Raw genomic sequence first — 22,500 nt, forward strand, 5'->3', positions numbered from 1 at the left:
AGTGCTATGCTACGCTCTGGTAATGGCTGCTGTGTGTGGCCACCTCCGGCCCCCTCTCGGCCCCTCTGGAGAGCGGGCTCACATGCCCCCAGCGTCCCCTGCGCTCCACTCTGAAGCTCCGAGGCCAGCCGCCGCCGCTCCAAGAGCCCGGGTCATCCTCTTCCCAGCTCCCAAATGGCCGCCGTGGCTAAACTGTCAGAGCTTCCCCCCTCTATCCTATGCTCTCTTCATCCCCACACACACACACACACACACACACACACACACACACAGACACACACACACACACACACACACACACAGACACATTCACACACACACACACACACACACACACACACACACACACACACACACACCCACCATCCCTAGCCTCCCATCTCAGCAGTCTCACCCGCCGACCCTGCCACCCCTAACCCCGCAGAATCCTGCCACAAAGCCCTCAGCCATGCAAGCCTGTTCACAGATGGAGAGAGTTAGGAGGGGTGGGTGGGGGCGAAGAGCCTTTTTCTCTTTCATGGGAGAGTTGCAGACAGCAGGTACGGCCAGTTCGCAAACGGCAATACGGAAACAGAGAGAAACTAATTTCATGTTTTTCAGTGATTTGCACTACTTTTACTATTAATATAAATTCTGTGGAGGTAAATCTGGAAAGTATAAACTAAGACTTAATAATGTGGAAATAGATCTCCACAATGTGGAAAAATATATGAATCTAAAAATCCATAGTGGATAAAAAAAAACTAAACTGTAAATAAAGATTCATTCTGCTTAATTGCTGCATAAAAATACAGTCATGATTTTTTTTTATGTTAAAAGTAAGAGAAATGCTGATATCCACCAATACAAATACTGTCTATTTCCATTCTAATAGAGGGAAATACTGCTGATACTCAGGTGTAGCCTTGATGTTTTCACATTAATTATAGCAACCCTGAACACATTTATGGAAGAATATAAAAGCACTGAAAAGGTGTGATAACTTCATTCACTGAAATAATAGTGAAGTTTTCAGCTATCAAAATGAGCATAGTATCCAGCTGAGACGGTTACCTGCGAGGAGGAATTAGATATAATTGAACTCCTGACAGAACTGTAAAAGCTTGGGATTTCTCAGTAGGCATTATGAACATTATGAATAAAGTTTCTAAAACACACACATGCAGGCTCTCTCTGTCTCGCATGCACACACACACACACACACACACACACACACACACACACACACACACACACACACAGAGAGAGAGAGAGAGAGAGAGAGAGAGAGACACACACCTACAGAGCTCTAATCAGTTTCATCAGTGGGGTCCTAGGGGATAGAACAGGTCAGGTGTGTCCTGAGTTAGATGTCCATTGTTTACATTCTATTGCTTCGATCCATTACCTTCCTGCAACCCAAAGCTTGGACTAAACTTAAACACACACACACACACACACACACACACACACACACACACACACACATACTAATACATGGGCATGGAGTAACTGAACCGGCTTTTGTTTTTGCCAGTTCACGCTCATTTAAATTTTATTTCATTATTTTCATTTAAGCTAAAGAAGTTTGGAAAGCAACTCCGACAGCTTCGCTCTGGACCTTTCGCAAACCATTCTCGGCAAGCTGTCTCATGACACACACTTGGTCCTGAAGGTTTTTTTGTTGATTATGTTGTGTGGACTGAGACAGGGTGAAGGTTCAACTCCTGCATATAAATTCCTATTCTACAATCCTTGGCCCAGTACTGGGCCTTGGACTCATACAAAATTAAAAAATAGATATCGGTGTGTACATAAACAAAAGCGAGTATAAATTATACATTACAAATGAGTTGGCTGGAGCATTTGCATATCGCTCAGGGCAGAATATTTCATTCTAATGGGTCTGTCCAAGGCTGGTCGGTTGCCACGGCAGCGACGGAAAACAACAGATTAGAGTTTTCTTCGTAATAAAGAGCTGTTTAGGGAACAGGAAAATTTTATCTTCAATAATTCAGCAGTTTGTCCGTAAACACTCCCCCATTTTGTGTGCACACACACAAACCTGGAGTCCACAACAGCACACACAAAAACAAACAGACACACACACACACACACACACACACACACACACACACACACACACACACACACACACACACACCTGACATCCAACTTCAATATCTTTCTGCAACCCTACCTCTGCACTCAGCATTTCCTCATTGTTAATATGTACTGCTTTGGCCTCCCCTAAACACAATTTAAACCGCTTTAATTCATGTTGCACCTGCTATAAAAATAAGTGCAATAAAAACTTGGCTCTAATGATATATAATTCAGGAGGAACTTCAATTTTAGGCAGCAGACAGCAGTCCAATGTTTTATTGAGGGCCGTCAATGCAGAACAAAAGGGAGAAAAAAAATACAGAGCTACAAAATTATTACAAGGAAAAGAGATATGAGTTCCCTCTAAAATAATAGAACCAGACAAATGCTGCCGAGCGATCAGCTGTAAAAATGCCAAATAAACTCCTGGCAAACATAAAGCATCGCCGTCGACGACGCACAACAGTCAGAGGGAGCGGTGATGGAAAACATCACTTCTTTCTCTTCCTTCTTTTACCAGACCAGAGAGCCAACAGAGAGTCCCCTCTACTCAGCTTCACTTGCTCTTGAGAGGAGCCTGTGGTTATTTAACCTGTGGTCCGAGGTTGACTGTCCCCCACCACACACACACACACACACACACACACACACACACACCCTACCCCTAAAACCAACCACAACATCTCATTGTTCTGGCCCGGGGGCAGGCGAGTGGGTGATTGACAGGCGGAGGCAAGCAGACACCCGCGGGCCAGAGGAGGTGAGGTACCGCGGGATGAAAGGCGCAGGGGTAGAAGGGGCCGGCAACACTGCCCCTACCGCCAGGGCACCGGGAGTGGAGCGGATTCACCCGGGCTTCACCCCGGAATTACTGCCCTACTGGGTGACCGGCTCACCCCCATCGCTGCCCCACTGCGAGAGCACCTCACCCCCACCACGCCTCCACTCAGAGGGAGAGAGAGAAAGAGAGAGAAAGAGAGAGAAAGAGAGAGAGAGAGTGAGAGTGAGAAAGGGCACCTGAGCGCTGGATAAAAAACAACCTGAATGAAGTACTGAGCAAAAAAAAAGAGAGAAAACGAGGGCGAAAGAAGGAGATTGATAAATGGTGACAAGACAAAGGAGCATGGACAAGCAGGCAGGGAAAGGAAAGGATAGAAAGAAAGAAATAGAGAGAGAAAGAAAGAAAGAAAATATGGGAGAAAGAGAGATAGAAATGCAGAAAGATAGAAGGAAAGGAAGAGGTCAAAGAAAAAGAGAAAATGAAAGGTGAGAAAGAAAGAGGGGAGGAGAGAAGGCAAAGGAAAGAGGGGAAGAGAGAAGGCAAAGGAAAGAGGGGAAGAGAGAAGGCAAAGGAAAGAGAGGAGGAGAGAAGGCAAAGGGGAAAATGAAATGGAATCTGCGCGTCTCAGTAACTGTGGGCTTTGTTAGAGTGCATCCAGCTAGTGACAATGCTCCTGGCACACAGTACAGTCTTTGTGGAGGTGCGCCGATCAATTACCCAGTCTGTTCCACACTCCATCTCCTCCTCACACACACACACTCAAAGCACACTGTGGACACACACACTCCTAACACCCACACAGAGCACTGCGACACACACACACACACACACACACACACACACACACACACACACACACACACACACACACTAGGATGGCAACTTCAACTTCAGCACAGATTCCTGATAGTTTTTCATGAGCCAAGTTTTTTTATTCTATAACAAAGGTCTAAAATTATTAATCTGGCTTTTTGGCTTCTTTCAACATCAATGTTACCACTCAGCTACTGCTCTGTGCATATTACTCCTGAAGTAAAAAGTGTAATCTAGATCATTTCTGTGCTCCTATTTTTTATTGTTTAATTTGAGCATTACATCACAACAGATAATATCGTAAAATTTATCAAAAATTAAGATAAGTGAGATATTTATATACATTTATATGTTTCTATATAAAAGGCAAACGAGTGAAAACCACAGATTGGCTTTTGAATAATCTCCCTTCTTCACAACTCAACCCAAAGACTGCAACAGAGGATTAGAGAACATTTTCTCACAGTTTTGCTTCCCAGAAATGATTATATATTTTCAGAAAACTCCTCAAAATTAACTTTGTATTTTAACGTATTGATGTGATTTCACTTAGTTAATGAGCAGATTGATTAAAGTCACTAAACACAAGTACATCAGTAGGACATAATCTGGAGCTGCCAACGGTTTTAGTGTTTCACACAAAACATTTTAAGAGAACTGCAGTTTGGCAACCAATGGCATAAATAAGTTTGGCACTTTGTGTTTGGCAGTCAGAACTGAGCACTTAGAGACTTTGTTTGGCTGTAAGCGCATTCAAGGTTTGCTCTGTTCCTCTCTCTCTGCTATAAAGCCCCTTCAGAAATGAATAAAAAAAAATAAAATAAAAAACGGGGAGAAACATTATTATTACAGCCATCTCTGTCGTGCCAGTGTAAAGGCTGGCATGTTCCAAAAGCATATGCAAACAACACAACACTATGTTAAGGAGTTTGATAATAGAAATAGATTGATTTACTCTCTCCCTCTGCCTGGTCCATGTCCTCAGTCTCCCATTGCTCCTGATAGAGCAGGGTGCTCTCGTTCAGTGGGGCTGCAGTGCCACCTGCAGGTGGCGCACGGTACTACCTAAACACTATCACTAAATACCACACAGTGGCCAGTGCTGACCTTAACGCCGGCCACAGCCACTGACCGACTGGCCTTATCTTTTCTCCATGCCTCAGAGATTCTCTATACTCACTAATACATGTAAATGGATCCTTTTAAGTTTCTTAAGAGATAAAGTGATACTAATATTCATATCAATGATAGGTGATTTGATATCTTCCCTTTATTCCATATGATTCTATATTATTCATACTATAAGTTGATATCCCTTAAGTACATGAATAAATTATGTTGTTTACCTTAATATGTCAGCGATGCTTGTGTGATCTTAGACATGTGTCCGTGTCCATGACACTCACACACCCACACACATACACACTCAAGACACACACACACACACACACACACACGACACACGACACACACACACACACATACACACACACTCACACCCTCCTTCGCCCCCTAAGTGACAGTATTGGGCCTTTTTTTAATGTGTTGTCGCGTTGTTCTTTTTATCTAAATGCAAAGCAGGCGAGGGGGTGCTCCAGTTTCCTGGCGAAGCCGCTGCCTTGTCTGTGCTCTCCTGGCGATAAGAGCACTCCCTCTCCCCTGGCCCATATAGAGGCTCCGCTATCACTTCCCCACTGCCGCCACCACATCCACAGCCACCTCCATCCTACCCCCAACCACAGGCCTCTCCCCTAGTGCCCCCACCCCCACCCCACTCAACATAACCCAGACAATGCCCTCACTATTTGCTCCCAATTCAAGCCCCAATTGGAGATAAAGTTACAGCAAATTTGTTTTGGGGGAAGAGTCAGGTAAGTCTCGTGCCCTCTGGGAGCACTAGCATCTTCTCTTGTTCTCACTTTCTGCATCTCTCTCTCTCTCTCTCTCTCTCTTTTTCCATTTTGTGCATCTCTCTGACTCTCCTTTTCTCCCCCTCCCCTTCTCTCTCTCATTCTCCACATTCCTCTCCACATCTCTGTCAGATGTGTCTACCTCCATCATTCCATCATTCCTTGGCTGTCCCTCCATATCCCTCGCTCAGGCTTCCTCTTTAAGGGCTCCTGACTCACAAAGAAGGCAGGAGTGTTAAGGACAACCCAAGACCATGGTTCAGCCACAGCAACAAAACAAAACAAAAATAATAGTATAAAAAAGAGTATTTTGTGTGACACTTCAACTCAAGTCCAAACAGTGTGCACTCAAGGAAACTAGGAAATTGAAAGGACCCACGTCCCTGAAACACAGACACACGCACACACACACACACACACACACACACACACACACACACACACATGGAAGCACTAACTAGAATCCCACCTCATCAAAAGTTAGTCTTCTTGATGGGAGGAAGCTAAACAATGTATTTAGACATTTTAACTTTTTAACCTATTTGGTGAGTCAGAGATATATAGGTGGGAAAGGAGAAAGGGAGAAGGTGGAGTAAAAGAGAGCAGGTGGAGAAAAAAAACAGAAGTTTAGTCAAGGAGAGTGATAAATTCCCTTGGACTGCTGAGAGGGCACATTTTCAAGTATAAACGCTTAATCCTAAAATATCATGGAAATATCATCACAATACGCCGCAAAGAAGGGCAAACAGCCCGTGTGAGGGAAAAAAATAACGGCACAAGATAAATGAGGCGATGCACTCTCTCCAGTCCCACGCCGCTCTACTGCTATTTAGCGTTTTAGCATCTGCCATGTTAGCGGTCTCTTTACACCAGCCAACCTTCCAGAGGAACTTTTGAACTCTGTCTTCTTCTCTGTCTCTCTGTCTCTTTTTTATCTCTCTCTCTACACACACACACACACACCACACACACACACACACACACACACACACACACAAATTTGTCACCCTAAAATCTCACAAGGAATGTGTGACTTCAGTGGCAGGTCCACGGTAACAGGGGGGAGAAAACAACAGGAGTCCTACAGAAGCACTTTGGCAATGCTTCACCTTGGCTGACTATAAAAAGAATACTAAGAAAATGAGCGTCATGATTATGAAACCTCTCACAGCAATACAAGAAGTAAATGAGGGATGGAGAGAGAAGGAGAGAGAAAGAGAGAAAAACAGCGTGAAAGAAAGAAAGAAAGAAAGAAAAATGGTACGAGAGAGAGAGAGAGAGAGAGAGAGAGACGGATGCAACAGAAAAAGACAGTGTGAAAGAGAGAAAGAGGAAGACAGAGAGAGAGAGAGAGAGAGAGATGCAAAAGAGTGCTATGCTTGCTGGAAGGACAGTGCAAAACAAAGCATCTCTGCTAAAGTGGAAAGAGTACCTGCTCCAACCTGAGTGGTCTCAACAGAGGCCAAAGGCCCTTCTTCGCAGGTACACTGCACCTGACACACTAGTGGAACACTTGCAACACCAAGTGTACACAGTCACTCACACGTATTACATAACAACAATAACAGAACCACCAGTGACAAAGAAGCATGTATGAACTGGCCTAAATTCATTTTAACATAATTGGCTGCTATGATGGAGTAAACCATTAACACCCAAAAAATCTACTGATGTGCACTTTACATGTGTAACAAGAAAAAGCACATGTGAAGGAAAATTATCAAACTAGCAAATCCAATAAAACAAAGATATGAAGAAAAATATCAACCAATGCATTATATATTTATATAATTTATTTATGATATATATACATATATATATATATATATATATATATATATATATATATATATATATATATATATATATATATATATATATATATATATATATATATATATATTCTCCCTTGTCACTCATTCTGCTTTGGTGACATTTTCATTAATTCTTTGCCACGGCCTGGCCTAGCCTAGGTGGTGGTGGTGGTGGTGGGGGGGGTGTGATAGCAGGAGGTAGGAAATGTTAACTGATCAATACCATTTCCCTCCCTGCCTTCCCCGCAATGACCTACACTCACGCCAGCCGTGCCAGACACAAATGAAGAATGTGTCAAACACTAAAATGTTAATGGTCGCTGTGGTGACAAGTCGGGCGGCTGCCGGCTGGCAGAGCCCGGGCGAGACGAGGCGAGCTGGTCGTGCTGCGACGCCGTACAGGGACGAGGCGAGGGACGACATATGTAGCATCACGGGGTGGGATTAGCACGTTAGCTTCCTGCTTGACATTACTGAGGGGCTTAGGGGGAGAGGAGGCAGCTCTGACAAGGGCACACGTTTGCCTGGGCCAATTATGCACGCTGTGCCCCCCCCACACACACACACACACACCGTTTGATGCCTAGCGCACCTGACAAGCAACGGCTACAGCGGCTGGGGAGGGACGAAGGACACGCCGGGATGAGAGGAGAGGCTGACGGGGGATTCAGACGTCTGAATGCACCTACGCAGATACACTGAGAACACTGTGCATTCTTACAGAGAAGTGCATGTGAATGTGTGTGTGCATATGACTATGCCTGTGTGCATGAGTCTTTATAGGACTAGTGTGTGCACGCAACATGGTATTCATAATTAATAATACAGTTGTGTGCATGTTTGTGTCATTCCATCTATATATTTCATCATTGTATATATCCCCATATCTGTGTGTGTGGTGTGTGTGTGTGTGTGTGTGTGTGTGTGTGGTATGTGTGTGTGTGTGTGTGTGTGTGTGTGTGTGTGTGTGTGTGTGTGCACGTGTATTTAATGTGAATGCTTTGGTTACAGGGTTGATCACCCTCTCTTACCACAAAGGCACAGATGCTCCTCTGGGGAGACTCCCACTCGAAGCAGCTGTTGATGTAGCAGCCAGCATTGATGAGCACCATGATGCAGCGCCGGACACGGTTAAAGTTCTGAAGCAGGAGCTGGACGAGAGCAGCACAGTCGCGGGTCAGTCAGCGCAAAACACAAAGGCCTACATGTACTGTACCCCTAACAACATTACGGATTCATACTCGTAAATGATGCTGTCCCACGCACTATAATTGTGCTTCACATATGTTTACAAGTAGGCATACAGTGTGTGAACCTGTCTAAGCGAGTCTTCATATTGCATTCATAAAGTCTCAAAGAATATAGGAACTATCTCTACAGTATTGAAATGACTTCATATAGCAGGCATTTTGCATTATGTACCCCTGATTTAATGCCATAGTGAAGTTAAAGTGCTTTACTGTAGTGATGTTCATAGACCATAAACCAGCCACACAACTTTGACATTCAATTGTCATTAGATTTTATTTGCAGTCTTTTTGTGTCCAAAAGGAGCAATAAGCCATTTTAAAAATTGTACAACTTATAATAATTACCGCTCCATATTGGAATAAAGTCTGTCTTTGTAGCCGTCATGTCTTTTGTCACACTGATATCATTGCTTCATAGAGCGGTCATTAAGCTTCGCCAGCAGTTGTCATGGTGATGAGCCACGAAGTTGGTAGAGGGGAAGAATTCACCAATGGGAGGGTCCGACGAGGTCTTTAGGTGCGTTTGTGTGAGTCTATATCACAAAGCCTGCTCTGAGGAACACATGGGGGCTGCCTTGAAACCGTGCTAAATAAATGACTGTTGTTTTAAAAGCTGCATGGTATGGGCGATGCAGGAGCTTGGAAAGGATGTTTGGGAATAACCCCCCCACACACACACACACACACGCACACACATACACACATACTAAAAAAAACACAGAGGAGGAAACAAAGACAGGACGGTGTGAGGCGAGGGACAGTGTCGTCTGAGGATCGGAGAGGCAGTGGCCCCATTCTGTGGTGAAATGGTTCTAGTGGCACTCATGGGGCACCACGGGTTGCATTGCTTGTGCTATCTTTGTGTGTGTGTGTGTGTGTGTGTGTGTGTGTGTGTGTGTGTGCTGCGCGCAACACCAACACAAGAAAAAACAATCTAATTTATAATTCAAATGACAAGAGTGAACTGCCAATGACAGCAGTCCCCTAGTAGCGACGTGGAGATGAAACAGCCCCAACTCCCAAATTGGCCTTTAAATTTGTCAGTGCTTTGATCATGGTAAATGCACACATTATCCTCCACTGCAGGCACCAGGCGTCCCCTCTTTCTCTCCGTAAGGGGCTCGTGGACAGCAAGCAGCACCATGGCAACTGAGGTAAGCAGGTGACAGGTGAGGGGAAATGACCGCTCCAACGAATTTAGATTTAACCAATTCTTTAATGCCGGTTTTTAAGTTCATGTCTGAGGGAGCTCTTGCCTAATAGGGTTTTTATCTTATGATAATGAATAATAATCTTTAAACCAATCATTAATTCAATCAATTAGTCAGTCAAGGTGTGCTGTGTTTAAAATTGTTAAGTGTATCATGAGATATACAGACTTAAAAATAAAAATATAGATTAAAAACATAGCTTTCCCTGTTGTTTGGCAAAGATGTAGCCTGGCACACACACACACACCAAAAGCATATATGTCTCTGTGTGAGTGTGCAGGAGAACAGACGTGTCAGTGTGTGGGAGGACGGACTGAGACTGGTGTGTGTGTGTGTGTGTGTGTGTGTGTGTGTGTGTTGTTAGTGGGAGCTGTGGCAGACGAAAGTGCTGAGTTTGCATCTCGTCCTCCCAGCCAGAACCAAAGGACTGAGGGGGCAGAGAGGGTTAGGGCCAGGACACACTTGCCTGCCTGACACACTGGGTTTGGGGGGTGGGGGTGGGGGGGCTGAGTGAGGGGCCTTTGTAGAGCTGGAGGTCTGGGGTGACGGAGGGTTGGTGTGTGTGTGTGTGTGTGTGTGGGGGGGGTATTGGGGTCGATGACAATGAGGGGTTCTGCCACCGCAGTGCCACCCAGGGCCAACTAAGGATGACCAATCTACTTATGCGCTCCCAGACTTGACAGCTTGACATTTCTATTCAGCATGTGTGTGTGTGTGTGTGTGTGTGTGTGTGTGTGTGTGTGTGTGTGTGTGTGTGTGTGTGTGTGTGTGTGTGCATGCAAAAGTGAGCGTGAATGTGCCAAGTGCTGCCTGTTTTCAAACACTTCTACTGCTACAGGTGCACATTTAAAAGCAAAACCGTCGAAGCGCCGCACAGCGTCAGGAAAATGGAGGCTAAAGTTGGAGAGGGTGACCCTTGGCACCATCTCCCATGGTACCTGTTTGGAGACTCTGGGCTCCTCTTCAATGTACTTCTGCTCAATGGGCACTAGTGTTTGCATCCCGGCTTTTATCTGTCGATGGGCAAAAGGAGAGAGTTAAGTGAAGGAGCAGCTGGGATGTTATCAGCTTCGCAGGCTGTCAGCATGCAAAATTCTCTACCCTGCTTTTTATTTGGAAATCCTGATGCAAGGGGTTTCCAGCAGCAAACCCTCCCCGGCTTGCTGCACAGTAGAACAGTCGGGGAGCTAAAATGGCGGACAGGACAAACACATGCGCAGCGACAGACTTGCTTGACGAATGCACACACACACACACACACACACACACACACACACACACACACACACACACACATACACATACACATACACACACACACACACACACACACATACACATACACACACACACACACACACACACACACACACACACACACACACAACACACACACACACACACACACACACACACACACACACATACACATACACACACACACACAAACATACACACACACGCCATTGTGGAAGCCTCAGCAATTAGGGACAGAAAACGCGAAGTGGGTGATACAAAGAAATAATAAATAAAAGAAACTAATGATGATGAAGAGAACAAACATTGAGAGAAAAGGAAGAAAAAAACAACACACACAAGAAAAGGAGGGAAAAAAGAAGAGGGGAGAGAGAGAAAGGGACTTACGGCATTATAGATCACGTCTATTTCCAGAAAGATGACCCCCTTTGTTGGCCCTGTCAGCTCCTTGCTTTTCAAGGCGTAAGCTTTCCTCTCGCCGTTGTGAATCTGCGGGCACAGACATGACAGACGTCTGTCTCCAATCCCCAGTTGAATACACTCCCCCCTCCCGACCTTTGACCTCAAGCTGCTGCGGCTGACAGGCCAGCCCAAAACAACTGTGGCAACTCTGACAAGTACCTGTTCATTACGGAGAGACCACTGTCAGAGAGAAATTAACTATCCTGGGGAATCTGTGCCGGGAAGACGACGTGAGAATCCCTCCATTTTTCCCTCCATCTTTTCTCACACTCTCTCACTCTATCATTTCCTCTGCCTCTCTATCACTCTCTCTCTCTCTCTCTCTTGTCTCAGTATCCTAAAACTCTTCTCTATTTTTCCCCCTTGAGTGTCTTTCTTTAACAAGACCATTATAGAAAATCTACACAAGACACTTCACAGGTTTGTTTTTTTTTTTGTTTTTTTTTTCGGGTCTGTGTGTGTGTGTGTGTGTGTATGTGTGTGTTCTCTCCAGGTTTATTATTTCATTTTTGTCTCCCGTCACACACAGACAGACAGGGGAGTTATTTTTCACTCCTCTGTGGCTGAGGGGGGAAAGCGGGGAATGCGATGAGAACTCACGTTTAGCAGTGGAATGGCCACTTTGCCCAGGAAGTCGGCGCTCCGGTCCCGATCCTCGTCGTAAACGGTGACCTCCAGCACAGAGTGGATGTCTTTCACGTTGCTGTGTGTGTGTGTGTGTGTGTCGGGGGTTTGGGGGTGGGTGGTGGTCCAGGCAGAGGGTTGGTGAAAATGAGAGCGAGACAGGCAAAAAAGGAAGTCAATGACTGATATTAATATCTCTGATTTCTCTCCCCAAGTCATGACAATGAAAAAAAAAGTGATTTATTTGAGGCCTCAGCGACCAACGTTTTTTGGCGTTGGCAGCAGGGTTTTAAAAAAAGCAACACTGTGGATTCTGCCTTTGAAATGCCATCTTGGAAAAGTAGGCTAAAGACAGGAAGTCAGATGAAAAGAAATGAGGTTATTCTTAAAGAGAGGGGTGCTGCCAGGGAGACTAGATTACTCTCCTCTTGGTAAGAGTTCACAATGCAAGCTCAACAGAGGAACATCGCACTACAAAACATACCTTATACTGTATGTTTTTAAATCTACACTCGTTATGTTTTATCACACTACGGTTATGTTTTATCACAACCTTTCAGAAAAATGTTGAATTAATACTACATAGTACATAAAAGCAAAACCGACACAAACATCTGTAGCAAATGTATAAATATATGGATATAATGGATATACTGCAAATGGTAACTACAATATTAGAGTTGAGGTTTTTCGGTGACAGGACACTATTTAAAATGTGCGCTTAATAATATTATTGCATGGCATAATATGCAATTGTATTCAATTTTATTCTAGAATTTTGGACATTTGGATATTACTGATAAAATATTTCTAACTACTGTGTAAATCTGAAGACTTGCAATTTATCTGTACTTACTTAAGTCCAATAAGTAGCGCACATCAAGTGAAAATACCAAAATAATAGCGATGAAATGGAGTGTAGCGTATGAATGTGCTTGCCTATGCACATGAAACTCACAAGGTGAAGACCTTGTTCCACTCCGGGTTGAGGTTCTTGTAGACAGTGTGCGTCTGCAGCCGGTCATTACTAAGCTCCACCACACAGAAAGGGTCACTCTTCCCTGGGAGGAGAGGGTGAAGAGAGGGGGATAGAGACACACATAGAGAGAGAGAGAGAGAAAAGAGAGAGAGAGAGAGGGAGTGGGGGAGGGAAGAGTGGAGGACAAGAGGAGAGACATGGTGAGATAAAACGCAGTGAAACCTTTTCCCCCGCCGTTATCACACACCCTGGCGTTATTTACCTCGACTAATCCAGCGGTGGTGGCCCAGACTGCCGGCGACGCAGCGCGACAAGACACGACACGACACACACACACACACACACACACACACACACACACATCTGCAGGCGGCCGCCTACTTTGATAAAGGTGAGCGCCCGGCTGCCCCCTGGGTGCCCATTACAGCCCCAGCGCTGCGGCCCCTCACCGCACGAGAGGTTAAGCCACGATTTATCATTCCCATAATGATTTGATATATTCAACGCCCCCGCACCCGCACCTCTCCCCCACCCCACACCCCAACACCACCTCCACCCCTCCGTATGGTGTGGTGGCCTCCCCGCTCCTCCGCGCCTCCACGGGCCACAGACATGGGGGGAGATAAGCACTTCAGCTGCAGATCGGCGCAGTCGTCCGTCCGCCTGCCGCCCGACTCCCTCTGCTTAGGGCTCCCCAAGGGGGCTCACCGGAGGACATCTCTCATCCACCCACACACACACACACACACACACACACACACACACACACACACATACCGTCCACCGCCAGAAGATGGCTGGGCGGCCCCATGCAGATGCCAGCCCGCCCCAGGGAAAGGCCATGCAAGTCACAAGTGGAGAAAATGAAAGGCAGCAGAGGTGAAGGCTCAACTTTCGGTCATTGTATACACACACACACACACACACACACACACACACACACGCACACATAGATAAAAGCAGAAGAGCTTTGTGAGATTATGTCCTACTACGCCTAAGACTGGGAATGTGTCTAAGGAAAACAATAATTTTTTAAATTTTTTGACCAATAAATATCAACTTGTCAGAGATCTAAAAACAAGTAAAAGTCATCAAAATCAGTTCCGGTATGTATTTTGTATGTATTTTATTCTTTTCAAACATTTTTAAATTCATGGCACAATTATGTTTCAAAGCCACCGGTATTTACAAACAAAATAAACAATGCAGAAATCAAAAAGTAATGAAATTGTTTTTTTTTAAAACTTAACATACTTTGAATATGTGGACAAAAAACGTACAGTATGAAGGCAACTCCAGAGACATGTTATAAAATATGATGGCCTATATATTTTGCGTTTGAAACGTGCTATTTAAATACTCATGTTAATGCCTACTCTTTGTAAATGGAGTAGAGTCCTGCTTCTCCCTAACAAACTACAAACTCTTAATTTCTGCTTTGATGTTAACTTTTAACAAAACATTTGGGAGCACTTTTATTGTTTGTTTAAGAACATGTTTTTTAAAAGCTGGGTCAGATTGCAAAACAAGACATATTACTTATGAATCGCAAACCAAGAACCAAGCGTGTGTAAGAGAGTGAGAGTGTGTGTGTGTATGTGTGTGTGTGTGTGTGTGTGTGCATACTCACGTGCATGTGTGCGTCACGAAAAAACAAAACAAGAAACCTTTCCTTTCAGACAGAGAGTCACACAATGGATTGCATATATAAATTCCCCCATCCGCGAATACAAGTGTCACTGTTTTCTTTGAGTTTATCAAAATGTTAAGACAAGGGCAGGACATTTAAGTTGATGTGCTAAATAAATGTCACTAGGATCAATGGTGAGACTTGGCTGTCACAGGCCATATCCATTTCACTGGCATATCGACTCGGCTGGCTCGCCTTTAAGTTCATATTGATATTCAATCCAGAAGTGCATGTCATTACTCCGAGCCTGGCGCGGCATCAATACTGTCGCCGGTCAACTGAAATGTGTTTTTTGACAACTAATTAACATCAACATTAACGTATCTACTTATTTCGTCAGTTGAGATTAATGCGTAAGAGAATTTCTCGGTAACACTTTCTATGAAGGTTGTATTTATAACGCCCTATGAATGCATTCATAATGTTTTATAAGGTGTCTATAAAGCATTGTAACGCTCATTATTACCATCTATATATATTCACAATGATGCATTATGACAACTATTTATGAATAATTATCATTTTAATAAATTAATTAATTAATTCATCTATAGTAATTAAAGGGTGCAATGAACTAAGAAAGTGACCGAGTCTGACCCATCTTTACCCATATGCACAATATAAATTACTATGTTAATGTCATAGGTTAATGTCATAGGTGTTTATCAGTTTTAGGTAAAGTAGAGCAAATGAGGTGTTGTTATAAATAGATATAAGATCATTATATAAATATGAGGCACAATGAAAATGAGAGCCTGGACATAAAGACAAAAGGGAATGCATTTAGTTCACTTTATTTTTTTATTTAAACCAAAGGTCTATTTTGATTGAATCCATCTTTCATAAGATAAATTTCAGTGGCATTGTGAGTTTTATTCCAAAATAACCACCACCACAAAATATAGGACCATGCCGTGCCACTTGTGTTTGTGTAATGTGCTCAGAGCATTGATAATTATGTGTGTTGTTTAAGGCTGAACTAAATTTCATTTTGCCTCATATTTGTTTTTCATTTTTATCTTATAATGAGTATATTTATAACAATACCTCATTTGCTCTATTTTACCTAAAGCTGACAAATAACATCTATGACATTAACATAGTAATTTATAATATTGTGCATATGGAGAAAAGATGGCAGACTCGGTACTTAGTTCATTGCAACTTTAATTAATTGTAGTGAACTTATATTCGTTGCCAATGATAGGGTCATATTCTTGTCAATTTCACTTTAGAGCCGACAAATAACACTTACGATATTGCATAGCTGTTTTATAATTGTGTGCTGTAGGGAGATGTATAAATTATTATAACTTTATTACATATACTTATAGCTATAGATATATAGGACTATTATAGAATTAAGCATTACAATGCTTATAGACACCTTATAAACAATATGAATGCATTCATAATGTTTTATAAGGTGTCTATAAAGCATTGTAACGGCTCTATTATTACCATCTATATATTCACAATGATGCATTATGACAACCATTTATGAATGATTATCATTTTAATCTGAATAATGCATTATAAATATGTCAAGATCTGCCTAACTCACTTTGTCCGGTTTATGATGCATCATAACTACTTCTCTCTGCTAAATATGTATAGTGATGCATAAAAGAGTTTTGACTTCTACTGTCGTCCTATATATCTATAGCAGGTGTATATGTAATAAAAGTTATAATAATTTATACATCTCCTACAGCACAATTATGAACAGCTATGCAATAGTAAAGTGTTTGCATAGCTGTCACTTTAAGAAAAGTGACAAGAATATGACCTTATTATTAACAGATATAAGTTCACTGAATAATGAAAGGGTGCAATGAACTAAGAGGCCATCTTTACCCAATATATAATATTATAATTACTATGTTAATGTCATAGGTGTTATTTGTCAGCTTTAGGTAAAGTAGAGCAAATGAGGTGTTGTTATAAATAGATATAAGATCATTCATTATAAGTAAATATGAGGCACAATGAAATGAGAGCCTGGACATAAAGACAAAAGGAATGCATTTAGTTCACTTTATTTTTATTTAAACCAAAGGTCTATTTTGATTCGAACGATCTTTCATAAGATAAATTTCAGTGGCATTGTGAGTTTTATTCCAAAAATAACCACCACCACAAAATATAGGACCATGCCGTGCCACTTGTGTTTGTGTAATGTGCTCAGAGCATTGATAATTATGTGTGTTGGGCTCTCATTTCATTTTGCCTCATATTTGTTTATAATGATCTTATATATATTTATAACAATACCTCATTTGCTCTACTTTACCTAAAGCTGACAAATAACACCTATGACATTAACATAGTAATTTATAATATTGTGCATATGGAGTAAAGATGGCAGACTCGGTACTTAGTTCATTGCACCCTTTAATTACTCAGTGAACTTATATCTGTTAATGATAGGGTCATATTCTTGTCACTTTACTTAGAGCTGACAAATAACACTTATGATATTGCATAGCTGTTTATAATTGTGTGCTGTAGGGAGATGTATAAATTATTATAACTTTATTACATATACTTATAGCTATAGATATATAGGACTACAGTAGAATTAAGCATTACAATGCTTTATAGACACCTTATAAAACAATATGAATGCATTCATAGGGCGTTATAAATACAACCTTCATAGAAAGTGTTACCAATTTCTCTATATGGTATAAGATGAAAAAATATTTACAATTATTTTAACATAATTCACTGAAGAAACTGACTATTGTGGAAGTTATTCCTATATATAATATTAATACTAAATGGCTGTTTAATAAAAAAAGAAAATGTGTTTATTTGTACATTTATTTATGTATATTTTCTTTTATTATTTAGGGCCAATCTAATTAAGAAACTTTAACAAAAGTGGTGCTTCCTTCTTTGTCTGTATAATTACTCTATATGTGGAACATGCCATTTTAATATTTGTGCTGTTTTCCGCCTGATGCATATGATCTCGACAGGTTGATACGGTCTGAGCAAAACACTATGTGAAATTGTGCGCAAATGAAAAACATGCATGCCCTTGTCTATAACGTGCAAGGGCTGCTTTGGTGTCCGACGCTGCCCTCGAAGCCAAGCGTGGAGGAGTTGGCGCGGGGAGAAATCAGCGCAGCTGTGCCCGCGGGCTTTTATGTAAATTGCAGCGGAGGGGGGTGGGGGGTTTAGGGGGAACCTGCAGAAAAGGTAGCGCTCGTCCTCGGCTGGGTAATGCGCTAAAGTTCTGCCCGTGACAAGTGGTTGTCACCGGCGACGGCCCCTGACCCTGTTTATGAGGCAGCTGTCTGAGCGGATTTCACGGCCGGCGGTAACTGGAACTTTGAGGCTCCAGGTGTGTGTCCGACCCCGGCACTCTCCCCCCGCCTCTTCTGACCAGCAGGCCGGCTGCTCGGACATTTTTTTTTTTTTTTAAATACTGTATATCTGGCTCCAGCAGGAAACTGGTCGTGGGAGCATTATATCTCTAATACCTATCTATGGGTTGAAAAGCTCTCACAACAACATCCTGAATGAACAGATGTGGAACTGCTACCATTATAAAACTACACATAAAAATCTTCACTCGAAATCCTTTATTGAATATAATTCAGCCTAAATAGTTTCAAACTGACTCAGTGCTTATTTCCCCCATCTACTGTCCTATAACCATTGCTATCACACATTTTACGTAAGAGATAATGTGTTATTCATTTTTTAAGTGATCATTCCCATGTGTTTGTATGGTTTTCACACTCCTGTGTAGTACTTTGGGATACTTAATATGAGGCCCTTCATCGCTGTGCCCAGCCAGCCAATCTCCTAATCGCCTGTCTTTTTTGTCCCCTCTCGCCCTCAGTGCTTAGACTACGCTGTTGATCCAGATGAGAGTGTGAGTTTGTTTTAGGCCGACTCCATTAGTAGTGCGGTCTCATCCACTCCCACTCCCCACCACCCCCCACACCACCACCGCCACTGGTCCGTGTTTGGACCCAAGAGAGGCGACGCAGCACCTCACCCCGCTGAAAGGGGTGAGGACCCCCCCAACCACTCCCACCCCCTCCTCTCCTCTCCTCAAGTGCTGCTTTTACACAGCGCTCCCATTTACTCTCCAGGCCTGGAGTGCTGCTACTTCACATAAACGCCTCAATTAATTACACTGAGAGAAAGAGAGAGAGGAAGGGAGAGAGGGAGAGAGAGGGAGGGAGAGAGGGGAGAGAGAGGGAGAGAAGGGGGAAGGGGGGCAGGCGAACAAAAGTGTGAGCTCAGGCTTACAGTAGAGAGGGTGGCTATTATAAAAATGTGTGAAAAAAACAATCACACTCACACACTCTCTCTTTCTCTCTACCTCCTCCTTTCCTACACCACCCCTCCTCTAGCTCCCTTCTCTCTTGCTCACTTTCTCTCCCCCTCCATTCTCTCTCTCTCTCTCTCTCTCTCTCTCTCTCTCTCTCTCTCTCTCTCTCTCTCTCTCTCTCTCTCTCTCTCTCTCTCTCTCTCTCTCTCTCTCTCCTGTCTGTGGGAGCTGGACTTTGAGCATGTGAGCTCTTTATTAGCTGAGGCATTGTAGCGTGGCCCGTGGCCTTGTAGCGCGCCGGCTTGCACCGCGACCGCCGGGGCAGGGAGAGGGAAAGAGGGAGGGATAGAGAGAGATAGAGAGAGAGGGAGGGAGAGAGAGGGAGAGAGAGAAAGGGACTGGGCCATGGGTGTGGGCGAGGGAGACCAGGGGAGGGAGATGGGGCCATCTTTGTGCTGTGCGGCGCTGGCTGGCGCAGGGACCGGTGTGAAATCAAAGTCCATGGGGCGACCAGTCTCCCGGGGGAACACCAGACCACCGCGCAAGGTCAACGTAATGCGCCAGACCATCTGACAAGAGCCAGGGGGGGAGGGAGTGTGTGTGTGTGTGTGTGTGTGTGTGTGTGTGTGTGAGAGAGAGAGATTGCCAATATAGCACATCTTCATTAAAGGCTATGTGAGCATACAACCAAGCTCTCTTATTGGTAAGCAGAAGGATAGATCCTTCAAAAAAGGAGACTCAGTCTCTCCAATCAGACTTTCATTACCACCATTTCTCTCTCTCTCTCTCTCTCATATAACTGTACCTCTTCATGTCTACAGCAATTACTGTCAGGGCTGCTATGCAGCACACCTCTTATCTCCATACCGTGTTGTCAAAACCACACAAGCCCTACACCCCTTTAGAGCAGAGATGAAAGATTCATTGACACATAAGAGACAGAACTTGCATTCTTCGGCCAATAATCTACAATCATCCACATCACCCTCATTATCACCCATATCAGCATCACCACTAACAATGTAAACAAGTCATGCAGAATGCATTGAGAATGACAATTAAATACAAAATACAGCAAAAATGCATGAGTGTGAATGCATGAAGGGAGTGTGTGTGTGTGTGTGTGTGTGTGTGTGTGTGTGTGTGTGTGTGTGTGTGTGTGGCATAACAGTAGGTTTGTGTCCTCTGGTCCACTTTACTATAAGTTCTGCTTTCTGCTGCATTACTCTATAATTAACACCCTTTTAGTTCAGATTGCCTGAGGGTGTTTGTGTGTGTGTGTGTGTGTGTGTGTGTGTGTGTGTGTGTGTGTGTGTGTGTGTGTGTGTGTGTGTGTATGTTTGAGGGGGTACACAACCTATATATTTGTCATTGTACAATGGTGGCCATGGCAGCAAAGTTGTTATACACTAAGAACTCCTGGGATTTAAATAAGCACAAAACACAGTGGAATGTATGTGGAAGAACTGAGAAATGACTTTTGCAATCAGGTCATCGGCTATCCCATGGAGTGAGAGCTCCTCTTTTCATTGCTCTCCTCTGTCTTTCTGAAAAACAAATTCAGAGCCGTGTCTTCTGCCTGCGTCCCCTTACACCTCCCCGCATGGCGGGTTTGATATTAGCGCTCAGGAAGAAAGCGAATGACCCGGGGACAGAGCTGCTAATGTAGGCTACGTCCCCCTCCTGCCGCACGCAAATAAGGACAAACATCTCTGTGTGTGTGTGTTTGCGGTCTCGTTTTTTTTTTTTTCTTCTTTCTTTTTGGGTACCACATGGTTTTTTTTTTTGGGGGGGGCCAAAATGGGTCTGTCCGCAGTAGGCCCAATTAAAAGTTGGGAAAGATACGAATGGAGAGAAGAGTAAAAACAGTGCCGAGTTTTAAACGAGGCTGTGCCATTTTGTTTCAAACACTGAGGGCCTCAACAGCAGACTCCTTCATAACAGGCCATTTAATATCTCTTCCCAGCACTAGCTGCTAACTGCTATAAAATATAATATACTGTATATGCCCTTAATTATCAGTTTTATTTTTGTTGTTTGACTAAATTCAGGACTGTAAAAACACTACAGTACGCTTTTCTAATCTTTCTGCCCTGTCAAACCAATAAATGAAATCTGAAATCTGAAATCCATTTAAGAAAAAGGAGAGTATCTCCAGCCTGTGCCTCTCAGATCCGTGATACGCGCAACGAGAACAAAGTGCATCTCAGACATCATGGAAGGAACGCAGCGTGTAAAATGTAAAAAGTGCTCGGAGCAGACAGAGGGTACGCCCATCGTCCACTCTCAGATCTGACCATTTAAACACTTTTATTGCGCTAGACGTGTTTCTCATCAGTCGAGGGAGTCGCTCCGCTCTGCTGCACACCAGAGAGAGAGAGAGAGATGTGTTTGGACTGAACTGTGTGAAGTCACCATGTGTCCCCTTGGACTGATGAGGTCAAAGGGCACCTCTACGGTTCTATCTACATTCTAAGTAGTTCTTAGATATTGAGCTTCAAACTTTTGTTTGTGTGTGTGTTTTATGTTATCTTCTTCTTATTATTATTTTATTATTATTCTTTACTTTTTAAACTATGCTTTGACTATTGTCCTTCTATGCTTTTACCAGCTATTCCTGTTTGCTTTTGTTTATGTAAAGCACATTGAATGACCTCTGTGTATGAAATGTGCTATATAAATAGTTGACAAAGTTGACTTGACTTGACTTGAGAGTTATATCGATGTGATGTGAAGTGGAACAAGCCTCTTTAGATATAGTGTCCAAAAATGTATACAACTTCACAAAACACCTCATCTCAATTTATGAAGCTGTCACAGACTAAGAATATGTCAATAACTAAAATGTTGACAAAAATGTCAGATAGAACCTTATCATTCTCAACGCATTAGGCTCATACATCATCATCATCAACCGTTTTTTATTCAGGGAGAAATTGACATACATCTCTGTGGACAAGGGACATGAGCTTGACCAGGGTGTCCTTACCGGTGACGTCGGCGGCCATGAGTCCCTCGGCACGGATGACCTTCACCTGGACGACCCCCACGTCCTTGATGTTGTGGAAGGACTTGAGAAGGCTCTGTGTGAGGGGAGACAGAGGAGGGGGGCTGTTTCAGAGGATCCACACGAACAAGCAGGTTTGAGGAAATGTCCAAGTTGTTGCATTACAAACCAGATAAAGCAACTGTACACTTACCCACACACATCACAAACATTGTCATCCTATGAACAATACTTACTCTTGCCCCATATTTTAAAATGATTTTACTGGTCACAAAAAGGACATTTACTTGGAATGTGTGTGTGTGTGTGTGTGTGTGTGTGTG

The 22,500-nt window shown here is 43.2% G+C and overlaps 1 protein-coding gene across 6 annotated transcripts in view; it reads right to left on the minus strand.

Annotated features, from left to right (window-relative positions):
* Positions 1 to 22,500, minus strand: part of mctp1a (multiple C2 domains, transmembrane 1a) — a 166,242-nt gene that overhangs the window by 36,913 nt on the left and 106,829 nt on the right. For all 6 annotated transcript variants that reach the window (XM_048237048.1, XM_048237044.1, XM_048237045.1 and 3 more), the window contains 6 exons: positions 22,160 to 22,253; positions 13,166 to 13,268; positions 12,184 to 12,286; positions 11,509 to 11,610; positions 10,803 to 10,877; positions 8,435 to 8,554 (listed from right to left, as the gene is read on the minus strand). In XM_048237048.1, coding sequence (XP_048093005.1) covers positions 8,435 to 8,554; positions 10,803 to 10,877; positions 11,509 to 11,610; positions 12,184 to 12,286; positions 13,166 to 13,268; positions 22,160 to 22,253 — 597 coding nt within the window. The remainder of the gene's footprint in view (positions 1 to 8,434; positions 8,555 to 10,802; positions 10,878 to 11,508; positions 11,611 to 12,183; positions 12,287 to 13,165; positions 13,269 to 22,159; positions 22,254 to 22,500) is intronic.

This window comes from Alosa alosa, chromosome 24 (assembly GCF_017589495.1).
Source record: "Alosa alosa isolate M-15738 ecotype Scorff River chromosome 24, AALO_Geno_1.1, whole genome shotgun sequence".
NCBI classification, from domain to species: domain Eukaryota; kingdom Metazoa; phylum Chordata; class Actinopteri; order Clupeiformes; family Clupeidae; genus Alosa; species Alosa alosa.